The sequence below is a fragment of the Rhamphochromis longiceps genome, linkage group LG4 (genome assembly GCF_057381845.1).
Source record: "Rhamphochromis longiceps isolate RC_006_pf linkage group LG4, R_longiceps_female_GT1.1, whole genome shotgun sequence".
Taxonomy (NCBI): Eukaryota; Metazoa; Chordata; class Actinopteri; order Cichliformes; family Cichlidae; genus Rhamphochromis; species Rhamphochromis longiceps.
Genome location: NC_140560.1, coordinates 26,857,476 through 26,875,598, shown reverse-complemented (window position 1 = coordinate 26,875,598; position 18,123 = coordinate 26,857,476). Strand labels below are relative to the sequence as shown.

Genomic DNA, 18,123 nt, shown 5'->3' with positions numbered 1-18,123 from the left:
GAGCAGTGTGTGAACACCAGTGAAAATGAAACTGCACACCGTTGACATCATTAAAGATAATCTTGGCTCATTTTGTGCTGGGACACATAATCCTAGGAAGATGCCATGCACAACAGGAGGAGCTAATTTTGCCCGAGCAAGGCACATAAATGCCTTCCTACTATCATCTCAGTTGCTCCCATCACCTTCCACACCTCTCATGCTTTGTTGGCATAATGAAGTACTATAGGTTGGTGTGCAGGAAACAGATCCCAGGTCAAGGCAAAGGCTTGTCTGGAGGCGTCTCCAGCGTGTGTCTAATTGAGCGCTGTGTAGTTAATTGTTTGTGTGTGGGAGGGGAGAAATCAATCTGTTTTCACACTGCCGTGACTTCTAGGCCCTAGGGTGAGAGACTGAAGCTGGCAGACACAGACGCACACACACATCAACAACTCTGCCAAAAAAGCCCAAAACCATGCCTTGCAAGCACAAACTTGCACATGCAGACCCAGAGCCTTCCTCTAATGGCACACGCACTCAAACACACACATGCGCATCCACTCCTTAGAGGAAGAGGATGTGCATGAAAGGTTATTGAGTCAGGGTAAAGTCAGATCCATCTATCGATTGGATGCTTGCTGCGAGAGCCAGAAACGTGAGACCTGCACAGGTCAAAGGGGCCAAGAGAAAGTGGGGATTAGACACAATAAAAAAAGAGAAGAAAAGAAGGGGAGAGAGAAGGAGAATAGAGAAACCTACAGAGCTTCACAGCTAGCATCACTCCCTCCACGCCCATCCTCTCTGAATGCAAAGCAAGCGTTCTGCTTTGGAGTATTCGTAGAAGCTCTGTTCAGCTTCATGAACATGAGAGTGAGATTTTTCTCAATTTGTACTTTTGGTCAGTGCAATATGTCAGATCAGAAAGAAGAGAATAAAGACACATAATTGTTATCTTTTTATCTACATGCATTTTAGTAAATTATTCTATGCTTAATGTATACTGTATATAAATAATTAATCCTCAGTGAGCCATGTGTCAATTAACATATAAATGCCTTCTACAAATAATGAATTAATTTGCATATTTAGCTAATCAGCTCATTTGCATGTGTTTAGTTATCTTTAAGGGTGTTTCAGTTTATGACTGAGTGCTGTTGTCAGTGAATGCCTATTTGCATTTTAAATTTTTCACTTTGTGAAAAAAAAAATTTTTTTTTTTTTTTTTTGGTTTCTTGTTGTTTTTTATGCTCTAGTCTTCTAAGCAGAGCAAAAGTAGACTGGTTTAGGCGACTTTGCTGCAAAATAGAATGCCACCTGAATAATTTACTTTTTCTTTCAGTGGCCTCATAGCCTACACACATCTCTTATATGAGCCACCAAAGCTCTGTCTCGCTTTGGTGAAAGCATCTGGTGGAATGTCTGCAAGTCCCCACTTGATTGGCTCAGAGTTATTTATTTTCACCCAGTCAGAATCTCTTTCATTATTTATGGGAATGAAGCAAACTGGGATATGATGATGAGATGTGAAAATAGGATGAGAACCAGTGAGGGATTCGGGAGCATGCAGGCACAAAACAGGGGGATTACGGTGTGTGGAGGGGGAGAAATGTAAGGTTGAAGGGAGATGGGTGGAAGGGGAGGGGTGATAAGGTGGATGAGTTCAAACAGTACTATACTTCACTTGGATAGCAGGCGCCATGAGATGTCTGTTGATTCATCTCCCTTTATGCGCTTGGTTCCCTTTCTCTGCCGAACCTTTTTTCCCAAACAAAAGCAGACGGAGGGAATGATTCAGAGTGACCAGATGCCTGAGACTCCCAGAACGAAAGGGCAGAAAGGTCGCATCAAACAGGAGGCTCCATAGAGCCCACCGACCAGACTGAAATGTGTCGATGAACTGATGTACTCGGGCCTCCGGGGACAGGAAGGGATGAAGGGAAAAATGAGTATTTGAAAAGAAAAAAAGAAACTGAGGAGAGAGACAGAGCTGACTTCTTGTGTGTGAATGTTTTTGTGTTTAGGTGTAACCATTAGCCCAGTGTCCGTAACTCAGAAATCTACCACTGCATGTGCTATGAGTGCATAGCAGCGTTTGCAGTTCTGTTGTTTGAATTGACTAGAGAAGAATGCATTTTTATTGTCATTATTCGCATGTACAATGAGATTAAAAGCAATTCCTATCCAGCACAGACATGTAAAAGAAATTAGGGGTGGATGGGGGGGGGTAAGGTGCACAGTTTTGCAGCGCTATGTACATATTCAAGAATAAACAAAGATTAGGAAAGGTTACGGAAACGTGTTAAATATTGCACAGTAATGATGACTGAATGCAGTGGGTTGAGGATATTTGGACAATAAGAGTAATGGTATTACACAGTGTGGATACTGAACAGTACTTTCGCTAGCATCTAATTTCTGGGTTCATGTGTGTATAGTTGCTTAGTTTCACTCCATGATTTGTAGTTGGAGAGGTGGTCTGTACAGACCCTCTGGGTACTCTCCATGCACTAATGGGTGTTCACCTGGTGTGAATTCCGGTAAATGTTTCCAGCACTGCTTTGTTGATAATTAACAGAAGCAGACAGTGTAAAGTAGCACCTGTTATGCCCGGATTGACTGAACCCCCAAGCTTTGGGCTGTTTCTCCCAGAGGTCCTGTCTAATAATCAGACCACCACCACGTTTTCCTCCTCAAGGACCTCATAGCATGAATGCATGCACTTGTCTGATTGAAAGGGAATGTGTCAGAAACATGAATGTGCCCCTTGTCTGTTTGCAGCACTTGTATTTAGCAGTGTTTCTTAAAAAATGATCACCAGTTTAGTTCTTTCAGTTTACAGGTACATATTAACTTGACATTTAGTTGAATAGGATGCATGTGTTTTTGTTTGTGCACATGCCCGTGAATGCTACTCAGTTATTCCTAAGTGGCTATGAAGACCGCTGGTGTGCTGTGTCCATGTCTTCAAATATGTGTGTGTGTGTGTGTGTGTAGACAGAGAGGTACAAAGAGATGGGGGAAAAAGAAAGAAATTGACTGACAGCCATGTTTTAAAATTGGGGCCGTCAGGCCTGCTGTGTCAGAATCTCCTGATGCCCACTCGGCACATCCCTAAGCTGGATAACCTTGGCAGGCAGATTGGGGTCAGTACTATCAAATCAGATACATCACTCATACACACACATAAACATACACTCACCCCATTCCACAATACAAATCACTCTGACATATGCATTTGGAAAAGGTAGATATGTTTGCATTGGGATAACACACACCCGCACTCTAGTCCTGTGACCCACAACAGAATAATCTCTCTGGATAACTCCAGACAGCTATGGATGGGCAAGGGAGTACAGTTCAAGTTAAATTTTGGTTTTATTTAAATTGGCATAAACTAGTTAATCTACTTCTCGGCTATCATGAGGAGAGAAAGCAGTGTGGTGATAAATGTCCAGATGTAATCATCTGAGGTTTAATTAATGTCCTCTCATTTGAAAAGCTAAAAAACACACTGAAGTGCTGCGTGTCTTTATGTGTGTGTGTGTGTGTGTGTGTGTGTGTGTGTGTGTGTGTGTGTGTGTGTGTGTGTGTGTGTGTGTGTGTATGAGACTGCGAATTAGACATTAGGGCTGCTAAAAACAGCACTCTTGAGCTATTGTGTTAGAAACTCAAACCATCAGCGCTTTTTCAAAGATATTTAGAAATAGAAGTACAACGTCTCATAAGATGACTGGAAAATTGAACACAAATTTTTGTTAACTAATCACGGTACAACAATGTACAAAACAAAAATCTATAAAAACAAAATGTTGGTACTTTTCATTACTCACCCTGTGATCACAGTCCTCCACAGACTTCATTGGAAATGATTCAAATAGTTCATCTGTAACAAATAATTGCCTTTTCCCAATAAAATGCGTACATTCGTAGATTTTAGTAGGCCTTTCTGACTAACTAGCTTCATTCAACCCAAACTGATGCCCGTGTAAAGAATGTCGGTCTCTAAAGTGGCAGGTTGAAGATGTAACGGAATAATTAGTGGATAGTGCCACTGACACAAAAGATGGATACTTCCATTGTATGGGCCTCAGCAATGAGATGAAAAGAATGTCAACCTATTTTTAAATGTCACTGTCTCTTTTTGTTCTGAATCCCTGCTCTACTTTGTGCCACAGATCTAAACTGGGTCAACATCACATGTGGTGCCCCGGTGGGCTCTTCAGTGTGTGTACATGTGTGATTGTGTGCATGTGTGCGAACATGTGTGCAAGTGCTCCGAGCCCTGACTATGTGCATCTTAGCATAAACCAGCACTTGGGACGTGGTGTCTACAGTTTGCCTCGGGTGAATCCCAAAGGTAGCTAAACAGCTATGAATTCATTTTTTCCCACCTCACTTTGTGTTGTCTACACAATATCTACAAATTGTTTAAGTCTGTTATCATTGTTACTTTTAGAGAGAGCGAGCTCTGGCTAGCGATGACACTCACACTCTCAGTGTGTCTGGTTTGCATCCATAGTGTGCTTCTTCATTCCATGTGCTTTGCTGTTGTGAACTGTAGTGCAACAGTGAGACGGGGATTGCCTTGTTGGAGCTTTCAGATTAATAGGCACTGATAATAACACACACAACTCACAGCGCTTTTGTCCTTAATGAAGATGGATCTAGCTGGGCCTGGCGGTGCACAGGCACTTGGGGTGGCAACCTGCCAGTCACAGCCAAGTGACATCTGGGAACAGCTCGGTGAAAAGGGTGGGATGGAGCGTCACTAGAGAGTACAATTTCATAACATTATCATGTTATATCATAATCCATTGTTGGTGGCTCATAAGATTAATGTCGGAGCCGGCAGTTATCACTCTTTTTGTTTAGACTTAATGGTCATAGTGAATTATTCATTTCATTTCATTGATTTGCAGTGCAACTCACGCTGACAAAGTTGACAGCGCAGGTTGACAGATAGTGAGTATATCTAATCTGACTGTGAGGTTAGGAAGAATGGGGAAGGAAAAAACCCCCCATTAGAAACAAGATAAAGTTATGTGTTGTATAAAATAAGGCTTTGCCATTTGTTTGGTGCGAAATTGACTGAATAAAGCTGAATAAATATTTTTGAAATGGTTAACATTGGTTAAGGGATGGATGCCAAACTGGGTCAAGGGTTTAATCCCCGTAAGATATTAGAGCTCATTAGACTTTGGCTGCAACCAATATTTGTGTGAGAAGACAGGTGGGTGCTAAGGTCACTTCCTCTGGCAGCCATGGCAGGCATCACAGGGCAAGCATTGATGGGTAGTGGCATTGCCTCCTGTTGCATCAGTAATAATGAACAGTGACAAGCTCTCCACAGCCACAATAAATCACAGGCCACACTGGAGACACTGAAGACCAGGCTGGGAGCATGCTTCTCTTCAGCGCGGTGTCAGTGTTGACGAACAGACTGACTCGGTGGCTAGCAGCAGCCTATCTCTATCGCTCATTCACAGATGCTGCACTGTTATCGCACACAGTCGACCCCCTTCAGGTATTCATGTACTCTGGTTAGCATGTACAGCTGTCCCTCAGGAATATTGGACTCTTACTGACTGCTTTATAGGTACTGTGACTTTTTAAACAACTACTACTGTTGGAGAAATAATATTAATAGTCAAAGCATATACTCTAGAGATGAGGAGGTGTGTGGGTTGGGGTTTGTGGAGAGTTACATCCAAGGGCTGATACTGAAGCAGGAAATAATGTAGAGGAGTGTCTGTTGAATAAAGTGAGAATGGCTCTTTTTTTTCTCACTCCCCATTCCCTTTGCCTTTACCTCTTTGGCAGCCACACTAGCCATGTTTGATATCTCTCCACTGTGTTCTGCAGCTCTGCAGATTCCCTTGTCTCATTTGCATTCCCTTAAAGCACACTTCCATTAAAGTCTCCCCCTGTTTTTTGTCTCTTCCCTCTTTCCTTCTGTTTCTTCAAATAGGTCTTTCTTCACTGGGTTGCTCTTTTGGAGAGAGTCTTATTCCCTGTTGACTACACAGCCTATCCCTGCTCTCCCTGAGTCAGTAATCAAACACATTGGCCCTAATACACAGGCCATTACAAGAGCTCTGATGTTCCATCTGCACACAGACGGCACAATGGTGTCATTATATAAACAGCCCTGCTGCTGCAGCCAGCAATATACTACCACACCAGAGCTTCGCCCTTAACTGACCTACCCCAGTAAATGGAGGTGTTGGGATGATCTGACCTGAATGTGCTTCTGTAGCTGCTGCTAGCTTAACAATATTATCCATCCTAAATTACTGCTCTCGTGTTAACATAACAGGAGGCTATCATTTCTCACTATGGTCAAGCAAGTGGGCTGCTCAGCATCAATGCAAATGCAATAAAATCAGGTTGTTGTGTAGGAATAATATCTAATGCTATTATGTTGTCGTTGCTAGCATGCTAGCTTTACCAAAAAGGATTAGGGAGATTAACGATAGGCCCAACTGGAGGATAACAATGAAGAGGTTGGGAGGGCAGCGGTTTATTCAAGGTGCTATCAGATGTTAAGTGTACCGAGCTCATATTGTACTTTGTGGAAAATGCCACAATTCTTATGAAATGAAATGAAAATTTCATGATTTCCTTTTCTTTCGAATCACTTTTTCTCAATAAAGCAAAATTCAATCCATTCAATTTAAATAGCACTAAAATTAAGAGAAACTCTTTGTCAGTACCAGATTGATATGATTGCATGTTCTCTATTAATTTTGACATGCAGATGTAACTGTTAAGTCCAACTTACCAATTGGGCTAATTTGGATAATCATTTAATCATTAAATTTGACTGTCATACCTCAGCATCTTGGAAGACAGATTTGTCAGTAGAAGTACAGACTCCCACTCAGCAAAGCTTGATTGCAGATGGTGGCGGTAATGATATTTCATGGTATGTCTGGTACATTTCGAAAGGAAAAGTAGGATAATTATATTCACTTTGGCGAGTGATTAGTTTTATGGAGGTGAAGAAGTAATTAATGAATTCCATCTCATCCTAATTTATTGTTACACTTCCTTGTATGGCTCCCTCTTGCCTAACTCAAGAGAGTACAAAGGAGTATCGAGTGTGACAAAGCTTCGGCACCAATGAGTCAGAGGGAGAATTACTTAGAGGCCCCCAGGCAAAGCACAGGTTTTTGTCATTCTTTGCCATCTCATCATACTATACACAATACGGCATAGATAACCTCCGCAAATAATACTTTCCTCTGAAATGAAGTGCCTGCCTTGGACATGACTGATGCCAAACCCAAGCAGCGCAGAGTAAATACAACATGTATTTGTTTTCAATTTATTCCAATTTAATCGCATGTCTTTTTGAACTGAATTTTTACTTGATTACAAATATTTAATGCAGCAGTTTGCATCACTTTCTGATTTGTAAGTGAGTGATTGCCATTCAGTTTCGCACGCTCGGCTGTGTCGGTTGCTAGGAGGCAATCATTTCCTTCATAGCGGGAGCTTTGCTACTGAACCAACTATTTGTTGTTGAAGCATCTGAGGCATAAACATCAATCCTAATAGCACGGGAAGCGCTTGTGCTTCATCATCAGATGGAAAGACTTCTCTTTGCATGAAGAAACTGACCGTCATAATTTATGACTGTCAAATCTTTAAATCAATCACGAGTGTTTTCCCAGCTGAATAAATTTGTGTTTGTGTTATCGTGATCCCCGCGTCGCCCCCCATTGCCATGCATGATTTTGGCTTGTTCTCTCAGCATACCTCATTTTCGAATGCACTGAAATGCTAATTAAGATGTTAGGAGGTCCCAGAACACTTTATGGGTACAAGCTATTTTTGGAAACCTCAGAAAATTTGCTTTAAAAGCTGCAGCGTTTGTTCAATCGAGTTGGAAAACTTTCTGCCGAGGCGTTGGCCAGTCACACACACACACACACACACACAGAAAGTGATTTCACTCACACTTATCATACTTGTCTCCTCCACCTTGATATCAACTTCCCTTTTGTGGGAGAAAACAGGAGAGAGAAAGCCTGAAGCTGTAGCAGCTCTGAGAGTTGCACCAGCTTTTCTAATTATGCAGCAAAAACTGTCTACGTAAACTCTTTGTTCTTCTGTCTCTTGATTCTGGTCAGGTAATGTTACTAAATGCCTCTTTCTTCTGCACAGAAATGATTTGAGTGATGGGGTTAACGTGAATGGTTCATGTGACAGACACACACAGCTTTTAACATTTCCCCCACTCTGCACTGAAAGGACTTGTGTCACCCTGTTCTTGATGAGCATGTCTGCCATAGCAAACAGATTCTAATGATCATGGTGATTATCGTAATGATCCAATAGAAGTGGATAATGAGGTTATTTGCTTTGGATCAAGGCGGCCTGTAAATTAATAGCTAAAGAAACAGAGTGTAGCATGTGAAACAAGATAGCAGATCTGTGCACTTAAATGTAAATCTGCCGCGTTTGTCTTTGTGTTAACACAAGCGATCGCCATTTGCCCGGCTTTGCTTTATTCGTCATCCTCCTCACCTTTACACCAGTGCTCTGAAATTGCCGTCCACTCTCGCTTTTTGTGGGTTCCAGTCTCACAGGGATATGATGTTCTGCTCTATTAGAAGAGAAACAGTGATGATAATAATGGTGGATGTGATCAGTGCAAAAGGGCAGGCTTTGGCCTCAGGCATGTAACATCCTCCAAGTAGGGAGAGCACAAAGAGAGAAGACACCCATCTCACACCCTCCAAAGAGTCCTAACCTTCTTCCACCCAGAGGCACGCTGACTCATAGACACAAGCAGAAGAAATACTTTCCCTTTTGCCTTTACTCGTCCATTTTTACTATTCCTTTTGCTGTTCTCACTTGGCTATTTTCAGCTGTTTCCCCTCCCATTCTCTAGAATTTATTCTCCCTGTACAGAAAGTCATCCTTCACTTCCCTTTCTCTTTTTGTTCTTTATTTGTTAGTTACTCGGTCTGTGTGATGCTTCCTCTCTTTTCATTTCTTGATCACCTCATTCCTTTGTTTTGTCATCTCTTTTTGTCTCATTTCATTCACTTTGGCCTTGCATTCTTCCTTTATTCCTTCCATTCTCCCTCCCCATCACACTGAAAATGAACATTTCATAATGCCAGCTTTCTTTTTTGTCACAAAATAAAACCAATTTATCCACCCAGCTCCCTCTCTCTCTCCTTCTCTCCCTCAATCACCAGCCTTGCCTCCCTCCTTGCTCTCTTTACCCGGCCCTCTTCAGAGACCACAGGAGAGCTATTGTTGAAAAGCACAGAAAGAAGCACAATCAAAAGAAACAGGAGAAAAGACAGATTTTTCTTACACTGAAGCACAAATGTTGGTAGGAAAAACAAATGCGTGTCATTGCACTGAATGGAATCACTTTTTGACCATCAATGATAAAGCGAGATTGGGGATGAGGTGGGGGCTGCGGGATAGCTTGAGAGTAAATGCCGTGAGAGCTGTGGAGCTGAGTAGTACATTGCATGTCTATTGCTGTTTGTTTACTGCTCTTCTACTTTTTCTTTGTCCCTCCTGCCCTCCCTCTGAGCATGTCCTTTTCTCTCAACTGCTGATCATAGAGGGTGGTCACACAACACTCAAATTAAGGCACAAGCTGCATTAGTTCAGAGGTTGTGTGTGTGTGTCTGTGTGTTGTGCATACAGTGTATGATAGAAATAAACGCTGGTGCAAAGAACAGCTGCTGTGAATGTGCTTGCCACTCAGTTCTGCTTTTATTCTCTCTCCCTCTTTGCTATTTGCTCTCTGCATCTCTCTCTCTCTGCCTTGCTTGTACTCTGCGATATCCAACATACTAATCCATGCAGCGACACCCGGGCAGGTTGTGGGCCTGCATTGCCACTGGGGAAGAGGTTAAATATCAGAGAAGGTCACAAAGAGGCGGGGCTGGAGAGGTCGAAGGAAAAACCAAATCAGCGATGATAAAGAGAGGGGCGAAGCCGCTCACGCCCTGCCGTCTTTGCTACCAGATGAAAAGCACTGCCATGCCTGCGTGATGTTGTGTGTGTTGACATATTTAGCAGGATGAAAAGCTTTGATAAATGAAAAATGCAGGGACTTTTATAATCCCAACTGTCTGTTTTGTATTCTAAGTTCAGGTTTATAATCAAGATTAGGATTACATTTATTTTTGTACAGATATACACATAGTATGATAAAAATTTCTCTGAACTATTTGAGGATGTCACATAGTCTGCAATATGCACTAAATCTGTCATCTTAAAGATTTATCACAATCATGCATTTTTATGTTTGATCTTTTGTGTGTGATTAAGCGAGATTTATTTTCTTGCATTTGGAAAGTTTGGCTCTAGATTAGGATTCGTTTTTTTTTATCTCACACAAATATGTGGAGCTAAAACTGTCACAATAGACCATCGACCACAACATTAAAACTGTTGAAAGCCAAAGTGAACGGAAAAGTTGATGCTCTACATCTGAATGTTACATTGACACATCCCAGAAAGCTAAAAAAAATTGAGCAAAGCATCCTGCTCATGGTGTTGGCACCACCAAGCTGGAAAATGCACTCATACTGCAAAAAAGTGCCTGAGGAAACCCAAGAAATACAACCAGAAAAGCCAAAGCACTGATCCCAAATCCAAACTCAACAGACCATACCATGGAGCAAAGCCATCCATGATGTCCCCAAATCTACTAGAGCCCCAATGCCACATACTGCAGACATATCTTGTATCCAGACCCTGATAAGTCACAAGTGTGTATTCTGGTGGTGTTCTTGAGTGGACTTAAATAATATTCAGCATGCGTTATGTTATGTGGCTGATTGGTAGCAAGAGTGAAGTGCTGACTGTAGGTTAGTTGAAACTGGTATAGAGCACAGAAAATGAATGGAGTCAATAAAAGCTCCATACAGTATCCCAGCGTGTGTGTGAGAGAGCATGTGTGTGTATCATGCAGTAAATGAAATAAGACAAAGCAACCGGCTCCCCACTAAAACAAACAAACACTCATACAACACAAAGAGATGTAGACCAATCTGTCTGCTCCATCAGCAAACTCAGCAGGAGCAGTGTTAGCTATAACGATACCATCTTTACTGTTCTCTGCCTTCTAGCCCCTGAAGGGGCAGAGCAGACTCCACTGTCAAAAAATCAGAGCTCAAGTTCCAGATTGTGATTTATTTCATTAGGCAAATGAGATGTGTGAGCCCCGCAGCACCGCTGACTGAGTCACCGCTTTTCACTGTCTCGATTTGTATGTACGCCTGCAAACACAAACACACGCACACATAGAGAAGACATGCATTTTTCACGTGAAAATAACTCTGTTAACAGCCCCAAAACATATGTAGCAAGTCTGATTCAATCAAGCGTCCAAACACTTGAGAGTGATGAGCTGGTAGTGGCAACAGCTGTTGCCAAGCCATCTTGCACAAAATGGCCTCCGATTTCCCAACTGATCATTCTACCTGACCACCACAGGGGGAGCCTCTCTCCTCTCCTCTCCTCTCCTCTCCTCTCCTCTCCTCTCCTCTCCTCTTCTCTCATTTAAATGCTGTACAGAGAAGAAAAAATAATTTCCTTTTTCTTGACGTATGCACATACAGAATTTAAAGAGGCTCCTAATTCCGTGTTTTTTCTTTCCCCTTTGCCTGCAGGTTCACCCTCAAAGTGGGTGTAAGCTGAGGAAGTGCCCCCCAACTCACCTGTGCCTGCTGACCACCTCTGACCACCTAGACCAGTTCCTTACACTTCTCAGCCTCAAGCATGGCTCTTGCAGTCTGGATCGTCTTCACTTGTGCTGTGGCTTCCAGCAACATTGCTCCATCCTCACAGGGTATGTAATATTAAAATTCTCTAGTGTTGTCTATATCATGACGAGTGCACATGTGTGCATCTGGATTCAGAATTTATGCGTTAAGATTCTGTTTTAACTCAACGAGCCAGCTTAGACTGTTTTACACACCGTAAGCTTCTGTTGGTTTCACCGTTACTTGTAGCCGGCCTGGCCTGAGGTTACTGCAAATGAGGATGCAATATTTATACATGTGATGAAGGTTGTAAGTGTATTGACTTGCTGACCAGGCTAGAAAAGCTGCACTTCATTAACTGAACTCTCTCTACAGGAGACAGAGAGAGAGAGTGTCTGAGCAAGGTGGATGTGAGAATGTCAATAAAATTTCTTGTCATCTTGATGTTAGTTGGAGCGTGGCAAGAGAATAAGGGGGAATCCGTGCATGTAATGGTGCCATATGTGTGACCTCCTTGAATGTGCCATGTACCATAAGATGTTTCGTTTTGTGTCGCATGTGCGCTAGCTGTTGTAAGCTTGGCAGCAGGTGACCTGGATGGGATGAAGTGATGCTGGAGGGTGTTGTGTATTTGTTGGAAGATATGTATGAGGGAAGGAACGGGAATTGCAGGGGTAGGCAGCGGGCCGAGGGGGGAAAGGAGGGGCTGCTGGGTGTCCTGCTAGTGGCCTGCCACACAGACAGCAGCACACCATCTGCTGTATGTTCTCCGTCAACTCTGTGCCAATGAGCCGCTGGGTGATGGACAGCCAGAATGAAGAGGAGGAGCTTAAGGACACATGGTTACCGCAGGGAGGAGCTAGCGATGAAGAAAGTGGGGAACAGTAAGGTGTGTTTTCATATTAGTGCTGATATCAATATTGGATTTAACAGTTCCCCAGTGAAAGCTATGATTGGACAGGTGTGGCTCTAATTTGAGAAGCTATTCTTTTTTCTCCTTTGGTTGCATCAGATCTGTGTGGCCCATGTTGTGTTCCATTAGGCCACTGGCATCATGTTGCTTTGTGTTTTACTTGTGGGTGTATATATTTGTATGAAAATAAGCCTCCACCTATCTGCATGACCTGGCACTTCGGGAATAGTAATAATACAGCAATAATCAGTCACAATCACTATCAGCGCACAGACAGAACATTTGGTTGGATGAAATTAAGAAGATTTTTTTTCTATTGGAATCAGGCACATTGCACATTTACATTGGCTCATGTTCACCCACACTGTTTTGGTGCACATAATTTTGGCAGTCAAATTTTGGCTGAAATTCATTCTCTCTTTTATAGTGTGACCAGAGGAGCAGGAGAGAAAAAGAAAGGAGAACAAGGGAAGTGGAATTTAAAGGAAGAGCGCAGGGTTTTGATGTGATGAGATGTGCTGAAATCCCTCTTAGACTAATCAAAGCTCATTTGGAAACCTGCATGATCATCACACATGGCTTCACAGTCTAATGTGTACTCCCTGCTCTTCCTCCGTGTCCCGACTAATCTGCGATGCTTTAACCTCACTCTGCTCCTGGCTGCACATTCTAATATTTACCCTTAACACACACCCATTTATTCTACTCTGGAAGTAGCTCTTTAGTGCAAATGTTCTTAACCAGCATGAGCTTTGTACACGTACGCCTCACATAGTGAATATTTATCCCCTTAAATCACTGTGCAGTTTTTCATTTGTCTTTGAAATCCAATGGCTGCGTGAGACAAAAGACAATATTTTCATCTGTGAATACAAACTCATACTAACACAAGCAAATAAAGTCATAATCATACTGGCATATAGAAAATCCCTCCACCCCTTTGTCCCGGCAGTCTCCCTGACAGCCTGACATGCGTACCTTGACAAACAGAATGTCCCGCTGATTCCACAGAATGCTTGAGAATGTACCACCCTTCATACATAGTGCTGCTGATCTGAAAGCCCATTAGGCTTGCTTAATGTGGCAGGCATTGCAGGCAGCTGCGCTGTACGTGATGAAGCCCTGACACAGAACTTTCATTTAGCACAGTGTAAAGCGTTGCTGTGTGCATGTGTATTCGTATTTATGTGCACCAGTGGTGGCAGGAAGACCATTACAAGGCTATTTGTAGGTCCTTTCAGTCTGCAATGTGATGGGTATGAATTTGCAAGCATACAGTATAGTGCATAATGTGCCTGTATGTCCATGAGTGCATGGTGATGTGTGCATGCGAGAGTCTGTATGGATCTTTGTGTTTATGTGAGAGTGCTGACATATCCAGATAGATGTGCGTATGAGCCTTTTTGTGTGTATGTGTGCGTGTGTGTGTTTGTGTGTGCCACTCATACCAGGATGGCAGTGCCAGCTGACTGGTTGAATCTGTTCTCATCTCCCCTGTATTTAAGCCTTTGCTCTCAGATCAGTCGTGTGGAAAGGCCCCTGGTCCTTTAGTGCACACGCAGACATTTTTATCTGTCTTCCCCTCCTCTGCCTGGCTTTTTTTCCTTCCCTGCCTTTTCCCCTGAACAGTAGCTATTATTTAAGGATAGGGGACTAGCTGTTTTTACACATCTTCTCAACAAAGTGCTTAGTCTCTCGACTGTTCTCCAAGGGTGACACAATGTTTGAATGGGGACTGTTCTCAGTGTATGCTTTTGCTTTCTGTAATGCAGGGCTCGGTGTTTTGTTTTGTTTTTTTTGTTCCATGGAGAGTAGGGCTGTTCGATATAACGATATATATCGGACGACGATATAAAAACATCTATTGTTTGTTTCGTGGTGTCGCAAAATAAACTGTTTACGGCAATATTTTTTCATCGTTTTGATGGTCACTGTAGTGGCTATATTAATTTCTTAAAGTTCTCTCTTTCTCTTATATTTAATATAACCACACACAAGCGCCTGTTTTTATGCGTTGTGCTTAGCAACAAGACGGTAAAGCCATCGCGTGTCCGCTTGTTTATTTTCCACATAAACCTTTCACAATAAAGCTCAAGATCCTGTTGAGACTTTTCAAAATAAACTGAATCACGTGAAAGAGTATGCAGAGTATTTACGGATGAGAAGCAAAAAAAGAGCCGTCAGGTGCTAAAAAATAAACCTTAGACTCAAATGTTAGAACAGGCTTTTCCCCGCAGCACGCGTTGTAATTAATACTTATATACGTTACAACTTATGTCTAAAAATGTATCGTTTCATACATCGTTAAAACACTCGACTCCAGGTACACGACGCCCAGCTGGAAACACTTCACGCAAGTCGAGCCGAGATTCACAGAATTTACAGAAAATGTTAAATTTTTGTGATTTATATCGTTATCAGGAGGATACATGTCTTATATGATATGGATATGAGCTTTTGGTCATATCGCACAGCCGTAATGGAGGGCTACATAAAGAATTCACTATGCTGTTGCAAGACAGATGCTTTTTTTAAAATGTCTGAGCTGACAGTTTTTTCCAGGTCCAAATGTTGCCATATCCTAAATTTAAAAGTGGGAGCAAAGATTTAAAAAAAAATGAGTGAGTGAGGGTCTTAAAATCCAATATTGAATTTGCACAGTTAAAGACACGTCTTTCAGTCCTGCAGAAATATTAAAATTGTCATTTTAAAACAGTGACCTACTCATAAATTCATAAGAGCTGACTCTGACAGGCTTATGCCAATAATATCTTTAGAGGAGGCAATAAAAGAGTGCTACTAACACATAGCTTTTTGTCGCCGTGTACTTTCCTAAACAGCATGTAACTTTGAGGCTTCACAAGCAGCATTTTGTATTTCCTTATTCCCTTCATTTTGTTAACTCACAGCTCTACACTTTTCGCTTGAGTATATGTCAAGCAGAGCACTGAAGCTGAATTAGTTGAACTAAATCACTGAATTAGTTGATTAGATTCAGTTGCATTTAAATGAGTCCATGACGGGAACATAGTAAAGATCCTTTCCTTGTTGAAATTAATTCTGAATGCAATTAATTTGCATTCATAAATACTTTTAGAACTACAAAGGCGCTGAGAAAGTGCATCACTCACCAAAGTCAGCGCTCTACCTCAAAGATTTGAAGAAAGTGATCTACTGCTGTGACAAAAATGTATTAGCTCTTCCTTTTGCTTTACTTCAAGTGTCACTACAATTATCATAGTGGTTTGTATGTTCTTGCTCATATGTAGTACAGTACCCACTCGCTATTTTTATGGTCATATTTAAGCACTCACTGCACATCTTTGTGGATAGAGATCTGAGACATGAAATGAAGAATATATATCTGTGTGTGTGTGTGTGTGTGTGTGTGTGTGTGTGTGTGTGTGTGTGTGTGTGTGTGTGTGTGTGTGTGTGTGTGTGTGTGTGTGTGTGTGTGTGTGTGTGCGTGTGTGTTTAACACACTTGTTAAATAGCCTGTCAAAAAACAAAAAACATGTTTTAGAAATCTGTCAAAAACCTATATATTTACCTTTCTATTTATTTATTTATTTATTTGGCAAATAACACATTGGACATCTGTGTAAGTGTAACATTCAGTCACTAAGACAAATTTTCATCTCAGGAATGCAAATAAAAAATGGCATCTTAATCAAAAAATCATAATGTGCTTCACATTTTTTCTGCTTTTTTGTAAAACAGTAAATTTGAAAATTCATGGATAACAGCAATAATTACATTTTAGCATTAAAAATATCACTTTGATTAAAGACCTGGTGTGTAATAGTGGAATACCTATTACAGAAGCAAAAATGGATTTGGTAATTACAAATACTGTTTTATATATATATATATATATATATATATATATATATATATATATATATATATATATATTCAGCCAAGTACATTTGTTGTTTGAACTTAATTCAAAATTAGTCTCCGGTGTTACCTCAGCCACTATCCTGGCAACTTCAGCATAGTTTAATGTAGTTATTTTTTTTAAGGTGCCTCTGAACATAATTCAGACAGTGACTGATTACATGAGCAACCACACTGTAATTGGAAAAACAGAATTTCTTAGAGACAGGCATGTTGTATCCTGTCAGGTTCACATTGCTCCTGCTTGCAACACCTGGTACTTTGCAGTGATTTATTATTTGTAATTAATTCTACACGGTAACTTTGTTGTTATGAATCTCGATCAGTCTTGTGTATTTCACATCCCCGAGTTCACATGGGAAGGATGCTCAGTAGAAGAGTACAGTTACTAACTTTGACCAATTCTCCTTTGACACAAATATTAGTTGCAGGATCACAGAGGCAGTTGACTATTGCTGGACTTAAATGACATAAATAATAAACTATAGAGACAAGTTCATTTCTAATAGCTTGGATTTTTATAGACCAAGGCCATCCAAACTGCATGTTGTGTGTTCACTGAGACAAGTAAATGCTCCCATTTTGTCTGAAAATGACCTTTGAGTATGCTTTAGCGTGGCTTTTCTCTTTCATAAAGCTGAAATCCACAGCCTTTACTGACACTAATTGCTAATCTAGTGGCTTGTGAATATTGCATATCATCTGGATTTTGCAATAAAGAGCTGCTCTAAAGCCTTTTTTCTCCCTATTCTCTCTCAGTGCCCCTTGTGTGTGTGTTTTCAAGCTTTTGTTGCTTTCTCATCTTATTTGCAACAGTCAGTTCTTCTCACTTCTCTCCTCTCATTTTCATCCAGTCTCTCAGCCCCCCCCCCCCCCCCCCAAAAAAAACCTTAGCTATTATACCCCCTTTTTGTGCTGTGATATACTTCCCCACACACTCCCTCCTATCTCTTTCCTGGCCTCCCATTCTGTTCGCCCATCATCGTTTCTGCTCTCCTCCTTTTTAAACTCTCAGCTCTCCCCATCACTCGACCCCACTTTCTATCGAGCTTCCATCATTGAGATTAACCCCGCTGCCTCCTGCAAGCCACATTTTCCTCCTTTCCTTACCCTCTACCTCCCGTCCGTTAGCAGCGCACATCTCTTGTCGTTGTTATTCGTTTCTCTTCGCCTCTTTCTGCCTTCTGTCATATCTCGTTCGCCACCTCCCTTGCTCGCTCCCTGGTGCTGAGAGTTACTGTGCTCTTCAAAGCCCTTGGCTGAGAGCAGTAGATCACAGAGAGGCCTGTGTGAGTGAAAGGTTAATGGATGGCCTTTGAACATATATTGGGCGTTGGGGGGGGGGGGGGGGGGGGGGGGGAGGAGGGACCGACGGGGCGGTGTGGCGGCGTGTTCTTTCAAACCTCACTTTGAAGATGACGCACGCCGCTCTCATGTGCTTGTGACTGTATACGGGGTTGTGCCTTTTTGTTTATTCATTCATGTTAGTGTATGTGTGTTTGCGCCCATTTTGTTTGTGTGTTTGTGTGTTTGTGTTTGCTTGTAGTCGTGTGTATGCAAGGGCATGTTAGTTTGTGTACATTG

General features: G+C 41.8%; 1 protein-coding gene across 3 annotated transcripts in view; it reads left to right on the top strand.

The window, feature by feature from the left end:
* Window positions 1-18,123, top strand: part of adgrl1a (adhesion G protein-coupled receptor L1a) — a 163,350-nt gene that overhangs the window by 88,781 nt on the left and 56,446 nt on the right. For all 3 annotated transcript variants that reach the window (XM_085404183.1, XM_085404180.1, XM_085404181.1), the window contains one exon: window positions 11,634-11,812. In XM_085404183.1, the coding sequence (XP_085260309.1) occupies window positions 11,743-11,812 (70 nt within the window). In that variant the 5' untranslated portion in view covers window positions 11,634-11,742. The remainder of the gene's footprint in view (window positions 1-11,633; window positions 11,813-18,123) is intronic.